General features: G+C 28.1%; 2 protein-coding genes across 4 annotated transcripts; one reads left to right on the forward strand and one right to left on the reverse strand.

The window, feature by feature from the left end:
- Nucleotides 1–4,171: 4,171 nt before the first annotated feature.
- LOC103857095 (transcription factor SPEECHLESS) lies at nucleotides 4,172–9,688 on the forward strand. 3 transcript variants are annotated; one of them, XM_033287226.1, is made up of 4 exons: nucleotides 4,172–4,781; nucleotides 5,093–5,710; nucleotides 6,368–6,482; nucleotides 9,459–9,688. In XM_033287226.1, the coding sequence occupies exons 1-3, from the start codon at nucleotides 4,416–4,418 to the stop codon at nucleotides 6,431–6,433; spliced, it is 1,050 nt and encodes a 349-aa protein (XP_033143117.1). In that variant the 5' UTR covers nucleotides 4,172–4,415; the 3' UTR covers nucleotides 6,434–6,482; nucleotides 9,459–9,688. The 3 variants fall into 3 exon arrangements, with proteins under 3 accessions (XP_033143117.1, XP_033143118.1, XP_009132496.1); XM_033287227.1 differs by lacking the exon at nucleotides 6,368–6,482; XM_009134248.3 differs by lacking the exon at nucleotides 9,459–9,688 and having other exon boundaries at nucleotides 6,368–7,968.
- Nucleotides 9,355–11,225, reverse strand: LOC103857093 (transcription factor TRY). The gene is made up of 3 exons (XM_009134246.3): nucleotides 10,470–11,225; nucleotides 10,057–10,144; nucleotides 9,355–9,655 (listed from the first exon to the last, which is right to left on the reverse strand). The coding sequence occupies exons 1-3, from the start codon at nucleotides 10,531–10,533 to the stop codon at nucleotides 9,487–9,489; spliced, it is 321 nt and encodes a 106-aa protein (XP_009132494.1). The 5' UTR covers nucleotides 10,534–11,225; the 3' UTR covers nucleotides 9,355–9,486.
- Nucleotides 11,226–20,431: the final 9,206 nt, after the last annotated feature.

A 20,431-nucleotide genomic window follows, 5' to 3' on the forward strand; every position in this document is an offset into this window, starting at 1 on the left:
AAAGGATCTTTGAATATTAAATGGCGAAAAAGATAACGATTGGCTCCGAAATCATTTTTTGAATCTTTTTTAAGTATGAATTTTAATCCTCTTTTCTTGAAAATTTGACAATGATTTTTTGTGTACATGTATTTTTTTGGCCTTCCCTTTTCAAAGGAGAGGTCATTTGTGATAATAAATGAGAACTTCGGGAAGATGAAGATAAACTAAGAAAGAAAAGAGCAGATACAAATAACTAAAAACGTTTTTGAAGCAATAATTAAGAGATATAATCAGGAGGCGTGATAAAGATAGCAGTAGTTAGTGTTACATGTATTATTATTATTATTATTATTATTGTTCTTTTGCTTATCTTTATGATTTTTCATTATATATGTATTGATTTCTCTCTTAAGAATGCTATCAGCCTATCAACGCAAGCCCTTGACGTATCTCAAAGAAACATTTAATGCTGGGTTTCAAACTGATTTTATCTCGAAGTTGCAAACTTAGGGTTTTGCTTGTTTCGTTCTCTGAACCCATCGTAGGACGTAGATGTAGCATTTAGCAATTTAAGGCATACTGTGTTTTGTTCCACATTGCGACTCTGAATTAGTGACAAAATTTGCAACTACGTGAGTCGCCCCATATAAGCTTTAAAGCTAATATACGCGCTTTTCTATAAATTGTGACAACGTAACGTTTACATCCTATACATATATAATTCATATGTGTGTTTGCGTTTTGTTGTTTGTAACCCAAACGCGATTAATTCAACCACTATAAGAAGAGTGCCGTCTTAGTGGAACGATATCTTAGTTCGAGTCTGGTACAAGAGCTGAGAAGAAATAATTTACGATGTCGAAGATCATTTGAAATTGTTGTCTTGGTTATCTCTAGAAGACTGCATAACAAAAAAAAATTACCTATAAAAATTTAAATATTTGTGTTCTCATAACTGAAAGAGATGATATAGGCCAAGACTCATAACAAAAGAGGTAATATACCAAAAAAAATTGAACTACAAACTATCTGTTTAATTAGTTCCAAATATTATTGTTTCTTTGTTTACATAACTAATTCATTATCCATCATATTCATTAAAAATAACAGAATATCTTACAAATGACCATCTATAATCTTCACACCTTTGTAAAGTTCAAACGATACTAAATAAAACATTCAACTTTGGTTGAGCTCATGTGCTCACTTTCATCTCTAAGTCTGTATTTGAGCATTTGTTATCCTAGTTCTGCTTTGGTATTTTCAGCTCATGGTAGCTTTGTTATATCCTCTCTAAGTGGAGGTTAACTTTTTCTAATGAAATTTTAGTTTGACCAAAAAAAACACTAAAGGATCCAACTCTGCAAATAGATAATTTAAAACAAATTTGAGAGTATATGTAAATGTGAAAACATGGATGCATGTATGATGACAAGTGTGCATGTGGGTGAATGAAGAAGTAGAATCTCGGGCACGGAGAAGGCGTGTCCGATCATTGAAAGCCGCCCACCATTTTTATTATATTTGGTTTCCAAGTACTGATCTCTGCTCAATTTGTAGATATTTTGTTTCGTGAACTAACTCCCTCTTTGCTCTCTTTCTCAACCTCAATTTGTTTTGATTAGTTTCCTTAAAAATTAATGCTTATTTTAAAAGGCAATATATTTCACCGTTTATACACTCTTTTAGAGGTTGATTGGTTAGTGTTTTGGCTGCTGTGGACATCAAAAAATATTTCTACAGCCACAATATTTAACAATCAAGCTTTGCTTTGATTTTTGAAACCTACAGCTTTCGTTTCTTTTTTTTTTTTTCTTTTTGGCTGTAGACACTAATATTTTTGAAAATAACAGTGCTTTAGAAATTTATTAATAAATTTACGAGTTTTATAACATACAAAATCACAGCAAAAATCTTATAGTTATATCAAAAAAATACACAGCATAAATTCTACAGTAAAAAACTAAAATCACAGCTGCAACCAATCAGACCATTAGTCTTTCGTTTTTTTTTTGATTAGTAATTAATAATTATCAACCCCAACCCATGACTTCTTAATTGAGAGCACATGAAGAATATAATCAATGTTTCGTCATATCATACCATATGAAATAAATTCTTGCAATCGATTTTTTCATTAGTGATTTTTTTTTTTGCATAAAATAGTGAATTTAAGAAATAAATATAGCAAGACAAAACCGTACGAATATTAGGAGCATGTCATAGTCTCCTTAATATATATCCGTATATATATGAAGCTGAAAAGCATCTTGGATCCGTGTCATATCTAAAGTTAATATCATGCATGCATAAGTAACCTTTAGTTACATTACTATGTTTGATATATATACAAAATTACTCATTAGTAAAGGAACCATTCATTCATGATCAAATATGAAATTTGTGGAATTTAAAATAAATAGAATGGTAGGAATGGAATATAGCAAAAAATAAAATGAAATTCATTTCATTCATTCATGATCAAATTTGTTATGGAATGATTCTCTTTGTATTTTCTCTATTTATTTTTGGAATTGATGGAATGAGTATTCCATTCCATTCATATCAAATAGTAATTTTTTTTAATGAAATTAATGGAATAGGTCATTCCACATCATTTCATTCCAAATATTTACAATCCAGTTACAGCCGTTGTTTTCAACAATTGAACTATTTTGTATACAAAATATTGATCTCTATAATTTTATTTTTTTTTGATAAGTTCTCTATAAATTTCGGCTACAAACAAAACCTAATTTAAAGGAGAACAGACCCGTTACTAAAAAAGACACGTGGTCAGGTAAACAATATCTGACAGCCAACATATTAACTTCAAACCTAACGTCTACCTGGTCTTGTCTTGGCTCCATCTTCTTAAATTTCTGTTTATTTTCCTAAAAAACAAAATCTTACTGGATTATTATCATCATTATTACGGAGTATATATGTTCATGTACAAAATAGTTCAAAAATTTGAAAGGCAAGTTCAAATGAAGGGTGGCTCCTCAAGAATCAATTTGATTTTGAAGAGACAAATTGAGGCACCACAAGTATGTCATCAGACATCAGTTATTTATTGCATTGGATCAAGTTCCCCTTCTATCACTTTAAAGACGAACTTACAAAAACGTGTATAGATACTGTATTTCATTTTTCTTAATATTATATAGTATTCTTAAACTTATATTTTATTTGGGGTTGCTTTTAAAAGAAATAAAATTAGTGAAAACTTTTTGTATCTATACCGTGTTTATGAAACATGGTAAGGATCCATTTGAGCGGAACTAACTTTAAATAAACCGATCAATTTTCCAAATCTTCAAACAAAAGATAGTCAAACCAAACTAAGGAAGGAGTGGAAAAAGGTAGACAGCAACAAGTAAGAGCATCTCCGATAAAAGGTACGTTTGGAATTGGAACTGGTCTATCAGCTGTAGAAGCGTCTAAAGGTTAGTGTTGTTAAATGATTGATCCTTAATGCGAATGTACAAAGATATCATTCAATTGATTGTCTCACTAGCAAGGGCGCTAAAATAAATGTGAAATCAGTAAATTTTAAACACCCTTTTCTTTCTTTCGTGTAAATGTTTACTCGAAAGACGTGATTGGTCGGACCATTCGCAACCCATATGTATATGTAGTTAAATTAAATACAAAAGACGTACATGTCTGTGTTTGCGTGCAATAGGATATCAATATTGCTGAGATATTTACTAGTACTATTAAGCATGTTTAACGGTGGAATACTCACTCAAATATCTCAGCAATAGGATATCAATATCTTTAACATTCTTTTTTCTTTTAATATATCTATAATATTATTAAGCTAAATATCTTGATTTTAACCTTTTTAATAAAATTGGTGGTTGAAAATGTGACATTTGTTCCCATGGTTTCTGATGGAGTTCTTGCAGTCTCCTTAATGAGATACCAGCTCCCACCAAATATTCATTCTCTCCTTATAACGAGCTTCTGATTATTCATTATTTTACCCAAAAATCCATAAAACAATTTCATCAGGAATTTATGTATCCTTCCCTTTGCATATATGCAACCTTTATCTCTCTAATATAAAGTATATAATCAACGGACCCTATATTTATGTATATATGTATGTATAACAAAAATGAAACACCCAAAAAACCTAGATTTTCTCCCAAAACCCAACGGCACAAACCGCATAATAAATAACCCTATAAAAATACAATACATAAATATTGAAATTTGATAGCGATAGTTTAGTCCTCTATGAATGCGAGTCCCTCATATTTACTCCTTTTGGCATCCACTGTTTTTATCTCTCTCTTACACAACTTGATATGTCTCTTTGCGTCTCCTTCTTTCTGTAAATCTTTCTTTTATTATACTTTTTTGTATCCAAAAGCATAAGACAAAAAAACAAACAAAGGAAGAGAGAGAAATATCTAGTCACGATGTCGGATTTTCTTGAAGAGTGTGAATTTGTCGACACTTCACTAGCCGAAGATGATCTATTTGCTATCTTAGAGAGTCTTGAAGGCGCCGGAGAGATATCTCCAACGGCTGCATCTACACCTAAAGATGGAGCCACAAGTTCCAAAGAGTTAGTAACTGATCCAAACTATGAAACTCCATCTCCTAAGAAGAAGAGGAAAAGACTAGAAACCGAGAAAGAAGATGAAGAAGAAGAAGACGGAGAAGAAGAAGAGAATAAGCAACAAAAGATGTCTCACGTAACCGTGGAACGCAACAGGAGAAAGCAAATGAATGAGCACTTAACCGTTTTACGTTCTCTTATGCCTTGTTTCTACGTCAAAAGGGTAAAGATTCGTACATCTATATATTTTCTGAGTCAGTAATTACGTATGCGAGCTGTAACTAGTTAGTATTATTAAACAATATTTGGTCACTAAATTGTTTTTGGTATACTATCATATCAGTTCTTAGAAACATCAATTACAATTTACAACAAAAGTATCATATCTGTGATTTTTAGGAAAAATGACAATTACAAATGACATTTGGTCCCAACTAATGGTCTCTTTTCTTTTCTCTCTTTTATGTTAAAATGTGATAGATATATAATGTCTATATTGACTTATATTGTCTTTTCCTTTGATCATAACAAAAGGGGGACCAAGCATCGATAATTGGAGGAGTTGTGGAATACATTAGCGAGCTACAACAAGTTCTTCAATCTTTAGAAGCCAAGAAACAACGTAAAACATACGCAGAAGTTCTTAGCCCGAGACTAGTCCCGAGTCCTCGCCCTTCACCACCTGTCCTAAGCCCGCGAAAACCACCTCTTAGCCCGCGTATCAGCCACCATCATCTCCTTCTCCCTCCTATAAGCCCTCGAACCCCTCAGCCTACAAGCCCATACCTGGCCCATGCTCCGAAACTACCCCTCATCCCACAGCCTCCTCTTCGTTCTTATAGCTCATTGGCCGGTGGTAGCAGCTTAGGGGACCCACCTCCATACTCTCCAGCTTCATCTTCTTCCTCTCCTTCAGTTAGTAGTATCCGTGAGAGTAGTGTGATAAATGAGCTCGTCGCTAACTCTAAGTCGGCTTTGGCTGACGTGGAAGTGAAGTTCTCAGGAGCTAATGTGCTGCTCAAAACGGTGTCGCATAAGATCCCTGGACAGGTTTTGAAAATAATCGCTGCTCTTGAGGATTTGGCTCTCGAGATTCTTCAGGTTAATATTAACACCGCCGACGAAACCATGCTTAATTCTTTCACCATCAAGGTACGTTCGAATAATCATCCTAATTAACTTTCACTCGTTTTATTATTTTAAATTTGTAACGAGTGTAATGTATGGTTGGGGGAAAACGGTAGGGTACTGTAATTAGTAATAATTGATTCAGTCACATAAATTTATACACAGTTCATAGAATATAAGAAAACCGGTATAATTAAGATACACAATCCTCATATATTGTATATACACATAAATAATTGATTCAGTCACATTGTCACAACTGACATGCTGACGTGGCTTACTGGTCAAGACTTGAAGCATGTCTAATGAGAGACACTTATATACTTATATATAGAGTGAAAAATGTAAATTTCAAATAAAATACTTTAAGAACCCTTTATGAAATTTTTGTAACACATTTTTGTTTATAATTAGACTTAATTAAGTAAATAAGTTAGATTATATTACAATTAATATTATTTAGATAAAAATGTCACTAGGAATAAGTATCAATGCTCTAAGTTTTATATCCGATAGATGCATAAAATTTCTACAATAAAGAATTGACACAATGGTTGAAGAAGAAAAAAAATAGTCTATATCAATTTTTTGTTTTGAACTTAGTCTATATCAATTTTAGATGAATGCTATATATGGTATGATTGGCAATATAAATCTCTCTCACTATTTTTCTTTTGATAGATTGGAATTGAGTGCCAACTAAGTGCCGAAGAACTGGCTCAACAAATTCAGCAAACATTCTGCTAGTAAAAGAAGGATTAAATACATCTTCCACATAAATCCTAACAAGAGAGCAGTACGTTCTCACTTCCTTTCCTTATTATCCTTTAATTTGTCTTCAAACCTTCTTACAGATGTATGCAGATATTGAATAAAATTGTTATTTTAGATTGAAAACAAATATTGATTAAGTTTGACTAATATAAGTGAGGTTATAAAGTTACCAGCTTCAAATATAACAGCGTCATCACATGTTTTTATTTTATTTTTAAGTTTAGAATTATAGAGTAACAGTACTCTCTGCATATGAAGACAGTGAATTAAAAGAGCAACATTATTGGTTAGTCTCTAAAAACAAACATCTACAAAAATTAATATTATTATTTTAATACAATTTATCTATATAATTCAATTTAATTTTCTAAAATAAAATAAAATGATCAATAAGTGGACACATGGCAGTAAAAGTTCTAATGAATTTCCTATAAAGTCTAATTCTAAAACCTCACTACACTCTATATTGATAAAGTCCAAAACATTAAAAAAAATTATATTCTACGGAAAATTTTGTTCTAAAACTTATCAAATAAAAAACTTTCAAATTTAACTAAATTTTCAAATTTTGTTCTACGGATAATAAATTTTATATTCTACAGAAAATGGCATAGTAGAAATTAAATTTCATATTTTGTTAGGCAATTTACTTTTATTAAGTGGAAATGCAAGTTCACATGTTTTCAAATTTTGCTTTTTATAATTTTTTTATTTTATTAGAGTAAAATTTTAATTCAAATAAAATTAAAATTGTAATATAAACATGGAATATAATATGTAAATAGATAATTCTTTAACACCTTGACTCTGTTTAAGCCCTAAGTATATCTATCTATGCTCTCATTCTTTATAAATCACAATTTCTTACATTGATTTTAAGTATATTCTAAATTTTATACCAAACTTTCATATGTCAATTACTTTTGATAAGTTTTTAATATCTATTTTTTTGGTTTCTTTTCATTTTACATCAACTAATTATTTTTATACTTATATTTTCAAAATATACCCATTCAACCTTTTCCATTTTTGATTCAATAGAAAAATATTTTTTGTTTTTAATTATAAATTAATTTAAAATAATTATTATTTTGTTAAAATACAGAAAGTTATTAAAATTTTCAGAATATATTTCTAAAAAGTTTCAGAAACTATTTCTTAAAACTTACAAAATTTTATTTTTAACATTTTATAAATTTTTAAAAGAAAATTTATAAAATTTCCTAACTAAATTTTGATCTGCTTTTTAATTCCTAAATTTTACATTTACCTGATTTAGTATAGTATAGAGAACTTTTGTAACTAAAAATGGAAAACTACTATAAGAAAGATTGAATTTTTACAAATTCTTAATTCTGTTTAACCTTTTAGTTTATTTGCTTTAGATAATTATATGGATGTCGATTTTTAGATAAAAAATGTTAAAATGACGCAGTTGAACATGTTATGTATTTAAGTAAGTAAAAATAATTAGTTAAAATATTAAAATAAGCAACATAAAACTTTTTTAGTTTTAAAAAGTATCAAAATTTAGTTAGCTATTTTATTGATTTTTTCTTAGCACAAAGGGAATGATTTCTTAAAAAGTAGTAGAAGCCTAGATATTTTTATTTTTGATCAAAGAGGCCTAGATAATTTACGTTATTTAATGACCTTAAGAAAAATATCTCATTTAGTGCAGTTTAAATACAGTAGTCTTAAACTTTGATTGGTAGAGCATTAGCATTAGCATTATGCTCTACATTATCTAATCAACAATTGTTAGAAAGACATTTATAGAAGTATTTACTAAATGCTAATGTTCTCCAAATGCTCTTTGGCCAATGCTCTCATATGAAGCTTTTAGAAAATCATTTGCATTTATAATTTATAAAAGTAAGAAAAATATAAAATTAATTCATTTATTTTATTTAATAATATCATAAAATTATTTTTATATCCAGAAAATAAAATTTATTAATTCACAATAAAAATATTTTTTTAAAAATAGTATTTCACATTTAAATATAATTTAATTTATATATCTAATTTATTTTAAATGTGAAATACTATTTTTTAAAAATAGATATTTTAATATGTTTTTATATAAACATAATTTTTAAATTATTAAATAAAATAAATCAATTATATACCATTTTAATTTTATATGTTAGTATATTTATATATATATATATATTAGAAATATATTCATTAAAAATAAATAGCATACTCATATTGCTCTACCAATCATCTAATTACACAGTTTAGCAAAAACATATTGCTCCTGCAACATACTGCTTCTTTAGCATACTGCTACTGCTAATGCTAAAACTCTACCAATCAAGGTCTTAGGACATCTCCAACCCCACTCTATTTCCCCCCTAAAATAGAGTTTATAGGAAAAATGCTCCAATGGTACTCTATTTTCTACTATATAATAGTGTAAACCTATTTTTTTTACTCTATATATAGAGTAATTTTTTTATTTTTTGTTTATCACTCTATTTTTCACTTTAAATAGAGTACTATTGGAGCAACATCCAACTCTATTATAGAGTTACTGTATTTTAAAGAAAAAAATATAGTAAACCATTGGAGATGGTTTTAGTCACAAACAACAACTACAAATTTGTAAAATTAAGCATCTTAATTGCTCATACGATATACTTGATTTTTTGTAATGTATATACATACTTTGAAGAACTTTTATACGGTTTTTAGTGGTACTTTGATAGATTTCTATTAAAAATATTCATAACAACAGACCAAAATTCACCAAAAATCATCAAAGTTCCATCAAAAATTCAAAACCACTGCCACCTTATTAAGCACACTGATCAATAGTTGATTGCTAAATGGGACCTTTTCTAAATACGAATTGGAACCTATATTATTAAAACATAAAGCACAACAAAAAGACATACAAACATAATAATTTCGTTACGCTAATATTTTTAAACGTTACCCTTAATAATACTACAACTCATCTATCAAATTTTTTTTTTGTGGCTGTGGGCAGAAAACAGAATAAATATAATGACTAAAAACTAAGAAGGATAAACTGAAAAACGTGGACGGTAAGGTTTGGTATTTTTGTGAGAGGAGTGATGAAGTTGGCGTCGTTTCTCAGCAAAGCTATCACTATTTCTCATTATCCAATATCTCTCTATTTCTTCTGGTTGTCTTCCTGGCACTCTTCCTGCTATTAAATCCCACCTAATAATAAAAATTATATTTAGTTTGTTAGCATTTAAATTTATTTCTAAATTCAGATTCCATTTTAGAGAAAACCAAGCATTTATTCATAAGTACCTAGCGATAAAGAAAAGCAAAATAGCCTATTTTACTTTTTATATGATTGTATGTGTACGTATATAATTTAATGAACGTGATAGCTTCCTAGCTTTAATTAAATGTTTTAAGAAAATTAGTGGACGCCATGTGCTTCATCTACAACATGGTACAGTGTACAACTACAAACTTAAGTAAATACGTACATGCCTAGATTAACGTTTGTTAAAATGGAAACACTAACCTACCAATGTATACAATATCATTTTCCTTTGTGCCGAGATAATTGATAGAAGAAGAAGTAGAAGAAAAGAAGGAACAGTTACCTGTCACCTACAAGTCTATACATTCGACAGATGAGATCTTCTTCTTGTTCTGTCATGTTGATAAACTCCCATTCGATACTGCTCACTTCTGCAGATATATTCAACCATTTAAACTTTAAAACCAATGATAATTTTAACAAAAAATTTTTTTTTTTGTTTTGTTAAATTTAGAAACGTTATACTGCTAAGTTACTTGGCACGAGGTGTTCAACTAATATAAAAGTGAATATTTGCCTTCTTTTCTACAAATACTCTCCAAAATAAACCACAAGTCGGATCCCAGGAACTAAATTTATAATCGAAGCCAAAAATGCTTTCAAGATTTGCAAAAGCATTATTCTTGCTCCCCACCCATGAAAGATTACGCAAACAAGTAAAATTCGATGTAGAAAGAGTAGGGTATAGAAAGGAACCTTCAGAGTCATGGAGAGTGACTTTCTGTTGCTTACGACGGCGACGACGGTCGGTGTTATCCATTGCTATTGAAGATAGTAAGAAGAAGAAGAAAATAGAGGTAAGGTAAATGGAATTCGAGGTTTAGTTGGAGAATGCAATAAAAGAAAAATGTGAGAGATGAGAATTATATAGAGAAAAAGAAGAGAGGAGAGAGAGATGAAGACGAGGAAATCCCCAACGAACAGCCTTTGCAAACTAATAGTAAGAAATGTTGTGTGGTCTTGTTGACCTATTAGCCTTTATGTAGACTTGTCGTTGACACTTACATGTACACATGGTGGAGTCTTTTTGTTTTGTTTTGTTTTGTTTTGATCACACATGGTGAAGTCTTTGGTTGAGATTTGTAAAGATTAACTACGAATTAATGGATCATAACTCTTAGTCTCTAAAGAATGTGTAAATTAAATATATCTATATTGGAAGTTTAGAAAACTTTGAATAGTATATAAGAGATGTAGACCAATACAATCATTTTAATTGATTTTAGATCAGAAGTTTAATAAACCTAACATGATATCCCCTATATATTATTTGAGAAACATTGCAACATTTTTTTGTAGCCACGTGTCATCACTAGAATGATTCTTAGAATCCTTAGAGAAATATGTTGGTCCATCTAAATATATAATAAACTTTTTATTAAACCAACCATAAATATATTATTAATGTGCTTCATTATTTCATTAAATAAGATTACGGAATTGCCTAATGTAGCTAAAGTATATATGACAATTAATGATTTTGAATAATAAAGATTTGATAAAAATAAGTGTGTATTATATTATATTTGTTTAATTTTAAGCTATTAAAATAAATTAAACAATCATAGTAACCATATAATAAAATTTTAAAAATTATTTATATATTATATTTTGAATTTTTAAAAACGAATATAAATTACTAAAACTGTTAAAAGTTTCACATTCAAATTTTGTGATCTATGATTTAAAACTTTTGTCATAACATGATACAAATAATTAAAAGATCATATAAATTGAAAGTCTAATTTAATAAGTATCAAAAATAAAAGATATATAAATATATGTATCATTTTAAATTAAACTATATGCCATATAAAAATATATAAATATCTTAATTTTGAAATTTACTTTGAACATTTTTTGATAAACAATTTGAAAAAATATTGACAACTTAATTTTTTAAAATATTATAAATTACTTAAACCATTAATCCCACAATGAAAATTTTATTATTAAAAATTTAGACTTTTTGCTATAGCAGATACAAATGATAAAAACAAATATGATCAAAAAGCATCACTTAATATATATTAATATTAAAATATATCATATATATGTTACTATCATTTAAATTTAATTATATATCATATCAATTAGAAAAAATATTTTTTTCTGATTTATAAAATTTATTTATATGTTCGCACCAATTTAGTTATATAAGTAGGAGATAATGACTTTTTAATTATTCAATATATATTTATTATTTCATAATATGTTAGAAATATATAATATATAAAATAATTTATATATATAATGTTCATTCTGCGCAAGGCGCGAGTCTTTAACCTAGTTAGTATTATAATACATAATCTAACTCATAAGTCTGTTAAGGGATTCTTATGATTATTATGTAGGGATTATCCACTCATTGATAAAAAAAAATTCGCTAACTCACTCATTGATAACTTAAGTAATAACGTGTTCATGACGATTTTACCCCAAAAAAAAAAAACGTGTTCATGACGAATTATTGCTGGGCTTATAAAAATAAGTTGCATAGACTTGTATAGTAACTAAATCAAGTTAATTTCATACACTAAATAAAAACATAATATACCATTTTCATATTGGACTAGATCTTATCTTGGATATTCCTCTCAGTTTTTAGATATCTCATGATTATTTTTAATTTTTAATTCTAAAAGAAAATTGCCAAAAATATCACATTTATAATATCACTTTTTATGTTTACACTAACCACTTTTACCATCAATTTAATAAAGGGTAAAAGACATTTATAGCTCTAGGGTTAACTAATCTAGACTTATGGTTTAGAGTTGAGAGGTGAGATAGAGTTTTTGGAATGTAAAATTTAAGATTCTAATAAATATATAAATAAATAATTAAAAACTATAAAAATATAAAAATATTTAAAAAAATAGTTTCAAAAATAATTTTTGCTTTTCAAAAAGAAATTTTGAAAAATTAAAAATTCAAAAAAAGGTATAAGAATTTTTTTCTTTTTTATGTATTTAAATAACTATTTATTATATATATATATATATAACAAATGTATAAGAATCTTTTGCCACTTAATGAAGAAGTTATTTTTGAAAAAAATTATTTAGTGATGGTAAACATGAATAATGATACAAAAAAGTGAGAACATAGAAATTCCTCTTTTTGAAACTATCAGTCTTATTGGTTTCCCAATAGATTTTGTATGTAGTTAAAAGCCAATTTTGTTCAAAATCACAGATATTGGCAAACTTATTTTTTACAGAAATCCAAATTTGTGAACCTTCTTTTCTTATATATATATATATATATTTATTTATTTACAATTTATTGTTTCAGTTTGGCAGATCAAGTTCTACGACTTTATTGTAATTTTCGTGTTGTTCTTTCCATCTTTTTGTCAGGTCTAATTTATTTTTCTAAGAAATAAAGTTCTTATGAAATTATTGGTTTTCTCATGATTTTTTGTACGGTTAGGCATAAAACCAAAACTAGACATGATGACATTGTGGCTGCTTCTTAAACACTCGCTGGTCTCTTAACACACAACAGTGTTGTTTCAATCTCTCTAATACGATCTATCAGTCGTCTCATTAGTAAACACATAACAGGCCGAAAATTTTGAATTCACCATTACATAGTTCCATCTTAAGGAAAGCCAACGCTTAATCTGGAAACTTAAGCAACACGTTCTAATCCAAGAGCATATTGAAATGTATTTGACTTCTGAAAAGGAGTCATTCTTCAACACGCGTTCTGATGCAGGCATCTCGAGAGAGTAATCTTCAAAATTATATTTGTAGCAAAGACACGCGATTTGATCCTTCATATTTTAAATTCTAAACCCGTATAAATTTTCCTCTACGAAAGCTTTCCCCTTCTGATTTGATGAACAATCTTTAAAAACGCTCAAATTAAGCTTCAATCTCATGAAAGTATTTCTTTGGAAAATCCCAACACACAACACCCAAAGTTTACAATGCTACTAATTACCGACTTTAAAAGTTGTAAAAGACATTGCTAATCAAATTTTAGAAATAAAATTCTGGCTTTCTCTACCAGAGATTGATAATCGTGTGTGATATGCGGATTTTTTTTTTGAAAGAATGTAAAATTTATTTAAATCAAATTTTGTTTACAACATGTGTAGGCTAGCTCTATTCTAGAGTTTGTTTGAAATTCGTTGATACAGAAAAAATAATAATTTAACTCCACTATACCCCAGAGGCGACATATGTATACGGGTATGAGGTCATGTGCCCCCTACTGTGTTTATTTTTTTCTTCAATAAGTTAGATTAATTTGATGAAATTGTTTGTAGTTTGATGAATAAGCATAAAAATACCCCCAATTCAAGGTTGTTTTTGTTATTTTTAGTAGTTTGCCCCCAACTAAAAACGTGTCTAGACTTAGGATTAACTAATTTAGACTTAGGGTTTAGAGTTGAGGGATGAGATAGAATTTTTGGAATGTGAAATTTAAGATTCTAATATATATATATATATATATATATATATATATATATATATATAAATACTTACAAAATTTTAATTTTTTTTTAAAAAATAGTTAATTTTCGGTTTTTAAAAAGAAAATTCGAAAAATATAAAAAGTTCGAATTTGAAAAAATATAATTCGAAAACATAATTTTTTTATTTATTTAAATAATAATTTATTATTTATATAGAAAACAATAGTATAAAAGTCTTTTGTCATTTAACGAAAAAAATATTTTTGAAAATGTTTCTTTTGTGGTAAAGATGAAAAATTGTACTATGAAAGTGATAAACATGATTCCCCTGTATATAAATCAAATTTCACCTTCAAACAGAATAATAATAATCAATATTATATATATGCATGATCCAGAAAACAAATGTATTTTAATTTTAGAGTCTACTATGACTAAGACAGTACATATGACTCAGTATGGCAACTCCTTCGCTGGAGTACTGAAACCAGCGATTTAAAGTGATTCTGGAGAAATTAATCTCTCTCATACATTATACAACTAAAATCTCTTGATTTTAAAAAAAAAATTCAGAAACTTTCAGAATCTATGATATGTTTGAACGGGGCCATCAAAAATAACGTATTAAATTCGAGTGTGAGACATCACATAAGTACGCTTTTCAATAAACTTTGTAAGGAAGTTCACGATTACTTTCATAGCATTTATGAGCATCCCCTGTGAATTATTATGAAGACAGTTTGCAAATTTGTTTGGAATTAGAAAGCAAAATTTTTACCACTTTCATAGTACCGTTGGTTCTGGTGGAGCTACTGCCACTTAAATTCGATTTGCACTAATCATCTAGTCACACTTTAGATAGAAATAATCGTTTCACACGTATACAGATGCATGACTTCATGGAAATTAGTCTTTTTTTTTTTTTTTTTTTTTTTTTTTTTTTTGGAAATTAGTCTTTGGAAGGCTCTTAATTAGAATCACACCATATTTATAAAAAAAAAGACTTTAAAGATTGTGGCATCTAATTATGTTGACCTACTTTTATATCGTATATGACTTCACGTTTATAATGTTTCATACTAAAACAATACTTTGTTGTATTTTGTGTGAAACTATCTCAAATTGATTATATATATTTGATAGATAAAACTGATTACATGATTACGCATATGTGAATGTATAAAATCTTATATATCATTGTCTTTATAAATCTGCATGTGTTTCATTTCACAATTGGCATTTCTTTTCCAAATTATTCACTTATACTCACCACAGAATTTGAAGTCATGTCATAATGTTAGTATAAACCCCTGAGCTGCCGAGTTTAATCGTAGCATATGATATTGGTAATATATGTTAGTTATTTTATTTTTTGAGAAATATAAATTTTGGTAATATATTTTAGATATTTTATTTTTTAATAATTATTTTTTCTTTGTAAATCTCAGACAATTGTTTTAAGAACATATTTTATAAATTATACTATAAAATTTTATTAAAACTTGACCGGCCCTGCCCATACATATCGACAAAGATTTGATTATCTTTTGTGATAGGAATCCTTTGTAAATTTTTTAACCGTTCACCGGAATGAACTAAAAAAAAACCGTTCACCGGAAAACATAGATTTTCAGTCTTTGCCTATTTCTCTTTTTACTTTAATATTAAAAGACTTCTACAGATTATTATTTTTCTGTTGTTGAACAATAAATTTGTCATTGCAATAAACTAATCATCATAAAAGAGTAACTACTAAACAATAGTTTTGGAACTAAGAAAGTTATAAGAAAAGAAAATGAACAGAATTGAAACATGGTTGCAGCCGATGGTAAGTCACTTCAACTAACATTCTTAGTCCTAAATGACCATCTCATAACGTATCGTATGAGTCCACATATACGTGTACGAGCCCTCATATATGTAAATATAGTATTTTGTCAAATCTGGCCACTAAAATATCATTAAAATACCATAAAGTTTTAAGTTTATTCAAAAAAATTGCTGAACTGTAGATGTTTGATTTGTTAACCACATTGTTTACAACAGTTAAGGGGGTCCATGCAATGAATGTTTCTGATGTTTTCGGTAGATACTGTGAATCACTTAACCACCTATACATTTGACAACATATGAGTGAGTAGATTCATTTAGCCTCATCCATTAAACATGTGAGTGAATATATTTATATAGATTTGACCTAGACGCTCTCATTAAATGGATCATAGAGTTATGAGCCTAAACGTTGGATGACATATGTATGTAGTTGAATTAATTAGGGTTAGCTTGGAGAGATATCTTATTTCTAAATTTTACAAACCGCACAGCACCACAGTTAATATCAACAATTTTTTTTATATATACCAATATATATCTACAGTATAATATCTTTAAATTAATATTTTATAAATTAATATACACTAAAAATTCTATAAATAGTATAATTTTATAGTCAATTGAATTTTTGCTTCAATTAGTATATCGATAAATTAATATCTCTATAAATTAATAAAAAAATTATAATTTTGGTGTAGTCCCAACATTATTAATTTATATAAGTTTTTGTTACGCAACAACTGTTCCACAATTATTCTAGATGCTGCTATTCAGCCCTAAATTTTCTGAAAATTGATTTTATAGAGATTTTACAGGTAACTATAAAATAATTACATTTTAATCATGCACCATTTTTTTCACATTAGACAAATTTTCGTAACTATAAATATGAACCTAAAGTAATTCAAAACTTATTATATTATTTTATCTTAAATTAAAACATTCAGTATTATTTATCAATTTTTTTTTGAAATTTAGAGTTTGTCCACACTAATTATATATATATAATATAAAAAGTATAAGATTAAATCCTTATAGAATAATATTCAAATCTAAAAAATTCATAAAATTCGAGGAGTATTTTTCCTTTATATGATATTTGAAGAAACATAAATATTTTTAATATGTATTCACTCTTTAATTATCCAAACATATTTTTTCGTGCTTTGTTTAATATCCAAACTTCTTATTGATTTATAAATTACAAATTTTTTTTTTTGAAATATTATAAAATAGATATATACTAATGATAAAAAGAATCTATGTATTGATGCATCAACGTGTTTTTGAATAAGAAGTTAACATGTATGTACTATTTAAAAAAAATATATAGAACATAAAATAAATAAATATTTAATTATTAGATTATACCACATTACTACAAGTGAAAATACCATCATAAGATCAAAATTAAGAAGAATAAGTTTTAAAAACAAACAATTAGTGAATCAATACGTTGAAAATTATCACGTAGAAACTAGAAACCCACATCTACATAAAACGCAATCTGTAAATACAGCTTTAAATTAATAGTCCAAATGTCCCACAGTTTGTCAATTCCTAGCTTTTAACACCCTCAATAATGCGATGTGCCCTATTTTATTACGTAATTTGAATACTACAGACATGATTATGATGTAGTAATTAGAGTAGTATATATAATCGTCTTGGGCAAACATCTGAGTATCCGGCTTTCTAAACTACTTCAACTAATTCATTCGTTAACTTTGACCAAGCTTCCCCATAAAACAATATCCCCTATATATTATTTGAGAAGTATTACAACATTTTTTTGTATTCATATGTCATCACTAGAATAATTTTTAGAATCCTTAGAGAAATAAGTTGGTCCATCTAAATAAGAATTTTAACTAGTTTTATGAAAATAAAGAATAATTATAATATTAGTATTTTTTTTTTGAAACTTCCATGGTCTCTAACTGATGGAGGTGCTCTAAAGAGACTGTGTACTCTACAAAAGTACTTAAACATAGCAAAATAATGAGTTATAAAAATCAGCATGGTGGATTTAAAAATACTAAGGAACTTTCTCCCTTAAACTGTTTCTCTCTGGCCTGGATCTTCCTTCACCGCCGTGAGGAATGTAGGAGCACACAGATTCCTCAGACCTGCGAGACAGCGAATCGTTTACAGGATGCAGCGCTATTTATCTTAGATTTTAAAAGATTTCAATAATATTTTGCCGTATTTAGAATTAAAATCGAGTTATTTAAATTACAATTACTTTAGATTATGAAGTTCAGGTTTCTGTTTAGGCAAACATAACTATATATATATATGACTTAGTCTGTCCTTTTCTAAAATTTTCTATATATTATTACATTTTCAGTGTCCTAAATCCTAATTATACTTCTGCAACTATGCTTGTCTGTAACCAAAAAAAAATCTTTACTTGTCGACGTAGACGTGTGTGGGTGAAAAATGAAATTTCTGTTTCTGCAATAACTGTTTCTCAAAAGAATGTTAACATCAGTCAGATTTCAGATCTCTGGTACCACGAAAATAAAAATACAAAACTAGAAGCGACTGAATTGATCAATTCGATGGTACATGCAACAAATGACCAAAATTTTAAATAGACTCGAGTTCTCATGGGAACCATGCCATATTACCATACACTTTCTATCTTAAAATGGTCCAATTCTATATCTGTTATTATGAAAAATAATAATGAAATAAAAATAATAGTTTTTAAAATATGAAATTAGACACATTTCTTGCGTTCATGTCATTCCTGGCGAGCTCCCTTTGGATGGCCTACGGTTTACTCAGCCATGATCTCTTTCTTGCGGTTCGTTTTTCTACTTCAGTTCCATACTTTAGTTTATTTTCTTAATTTAACATTATAATTGACATGTTTCTGTGATTATATACAGTGCGATAAGTTGTTGAGATTTCATGCGTATGGTTTTGATGATGGTTAACTGATTTTTATGTATAGTCACGTACGTAATATGCTGGGAACCCCATTGGGATGCTCCAACTTATACTCTACTTTAAGTACAAGGACAAGGAGGCACCGATTACAACAATGGTGATGATCAAATGGGATAATGAGAAGAACGAGTGCTCACTTGAGTTTGTACTTGATGTTGATCATGATGGTGATGCCAATGAGAAGAAGTTCAACAATGCATGTTAGTTAGTTTTCAACGTCATTAATGTAAATTTTCTTGGATGTGTGTTCCCCCAGTATAACTTCTTCTGAATCCAGAGATTTTTATGTAAACTTCAAGGTCTCGTGGGTTGTGCTTGATGTTACATCTCAATTGTATCATGTGAATAAAACAAGAAGAGTTTTTGTTATCGCTGACAAAGTACCCAGGGTGTCGATTAAGACATAAAATAAGAAAAGAAAATCGAAAGATCAATCAATACTGAATAGTCTATGATTGATACGATTTGGAATTGTTGAGTATTTTGTGTTTGTAACATATATCCAAGGATTAATTACGTGAAACTAGGTGTTTCGCCCACACGGGCTTATAATTTACGGAATATATATATACAATTATTATAATTAATTATTTTTATTTTTCAACATTTTTTAAAAAATATTTTTATTTTTTAAACGTCATGAAAATCTATAGAACTATAAGAACAATTACATATCAAATATGCAATAAAATAAATTAAAAATGTAAATCTTTATCTTTTAAATCCTCATTACTTTTGTAAATTACTTATTTAAACCATATGTATGAAACTACAAAAATACAACAGTAAAATAAATCAATGTAAGTAATATAACAAAGTCAAAAATAAAAATAAAGGTTGATGATAGTTTACAAAAACTTGAAAAGTAGAAAATTCAGATAATAATAATATTTACTCTGTGTATCAAGGACGGCGAACCAAAAGGCGGACAGCTTAGCACGTAGTGCTCGGCATCAACCGTCTTTCGTTGTACACGTGGATGCAGAGTTTCCAAGTTGGTTCACAGAGTCAATTTGAGTCTGTGTATTGTTTGCTGATAAAAAAAATATTTATTCTTAAGTCGATAAACATATATACAAACTTATCTCATTATTTTAATTTATTTCTTTATGAAAAATAGGTGATGACCATCATTAGATAATATCAAACAATAATCTTTTTCATACGTATTCCTCTTTTTTCTTTTGACAATTTTATTATAATTAAATCAAAATTTTATGATCAACAACATAATAAATAAATATAATAATATATTAAAAATGACATCAATATTAACCGCTCTCACTTTTTTCACGTGAAATCTCCGTTGCGAAAATTTACTTTGCAAATAATGTTATAGATAAATCATGATTTAATCCACAGAAATCACTCACCAAAAACAAAATTGTATTATACTACTTCTTATAATATTATACTTCCTCCGTATCACTTTAAGTGG

Source organism: Brassica rapa, chromosome A03, assembly GCF_000309985.2.
Source record: "Brassica rapa cultivar Chiifu-401-42 chromosome A03, CAAS_Brap_v3.01, whole genome shotgun sequence".
NCBI lineage: Eukaryota > Viridiplantae > Streptophyta > Magnoliopsida > Brassicales > Brassicaceae > Brassica > Brassica rapa.

Excerpts from the sequence above, each read along its gene's own strand:
- LOC103857095 (XM_033287226.1), top strand. The coding sequence starts at position 4,416 with ATGTCGGATTTTCTTGAAGAGTGTGAATTTGTCGACACTTCACTAGCC. Across the intron at positions 4,782-5,092 it reads CTTGTTTCTACGTCAAAAGG|GGGGACCAAGCATCGATAAT; the intron begins GTAAAGATTCGT and ends TCATAACAAAAG. Across the intron at positions 5,711-6,367 it reads TTAATTCTTTCACCATCAAG|ATTGGAATTGAGTGCCAACT; the intron begins GTACGTTCGAAT and ends TTCTTTTGATAG.
- LOC103857093 (XM_009134246.3), bottom strand. The coding sequence starts at position 10,533 with ATGGATAACACCGACCGTCGTCGCCGTCGTAAGCAACAGAAAGTCACT. Across the intron at positions 10,145-10,469 it reads CACTCTCCATGACTCTGAAG|AAGTGAGCAGTATCGAATGG; the intron begins GTTCCTTTCTAT and ends ATATATCTGCAG. Across the intron at positions 9,656-10,056 it reads TATAGACTTGTAGGTGACAG|GTGGGATTTAATAGCAGGAA; the intron begins GTAACTGTTCCT and ends TTTTATTATTAG.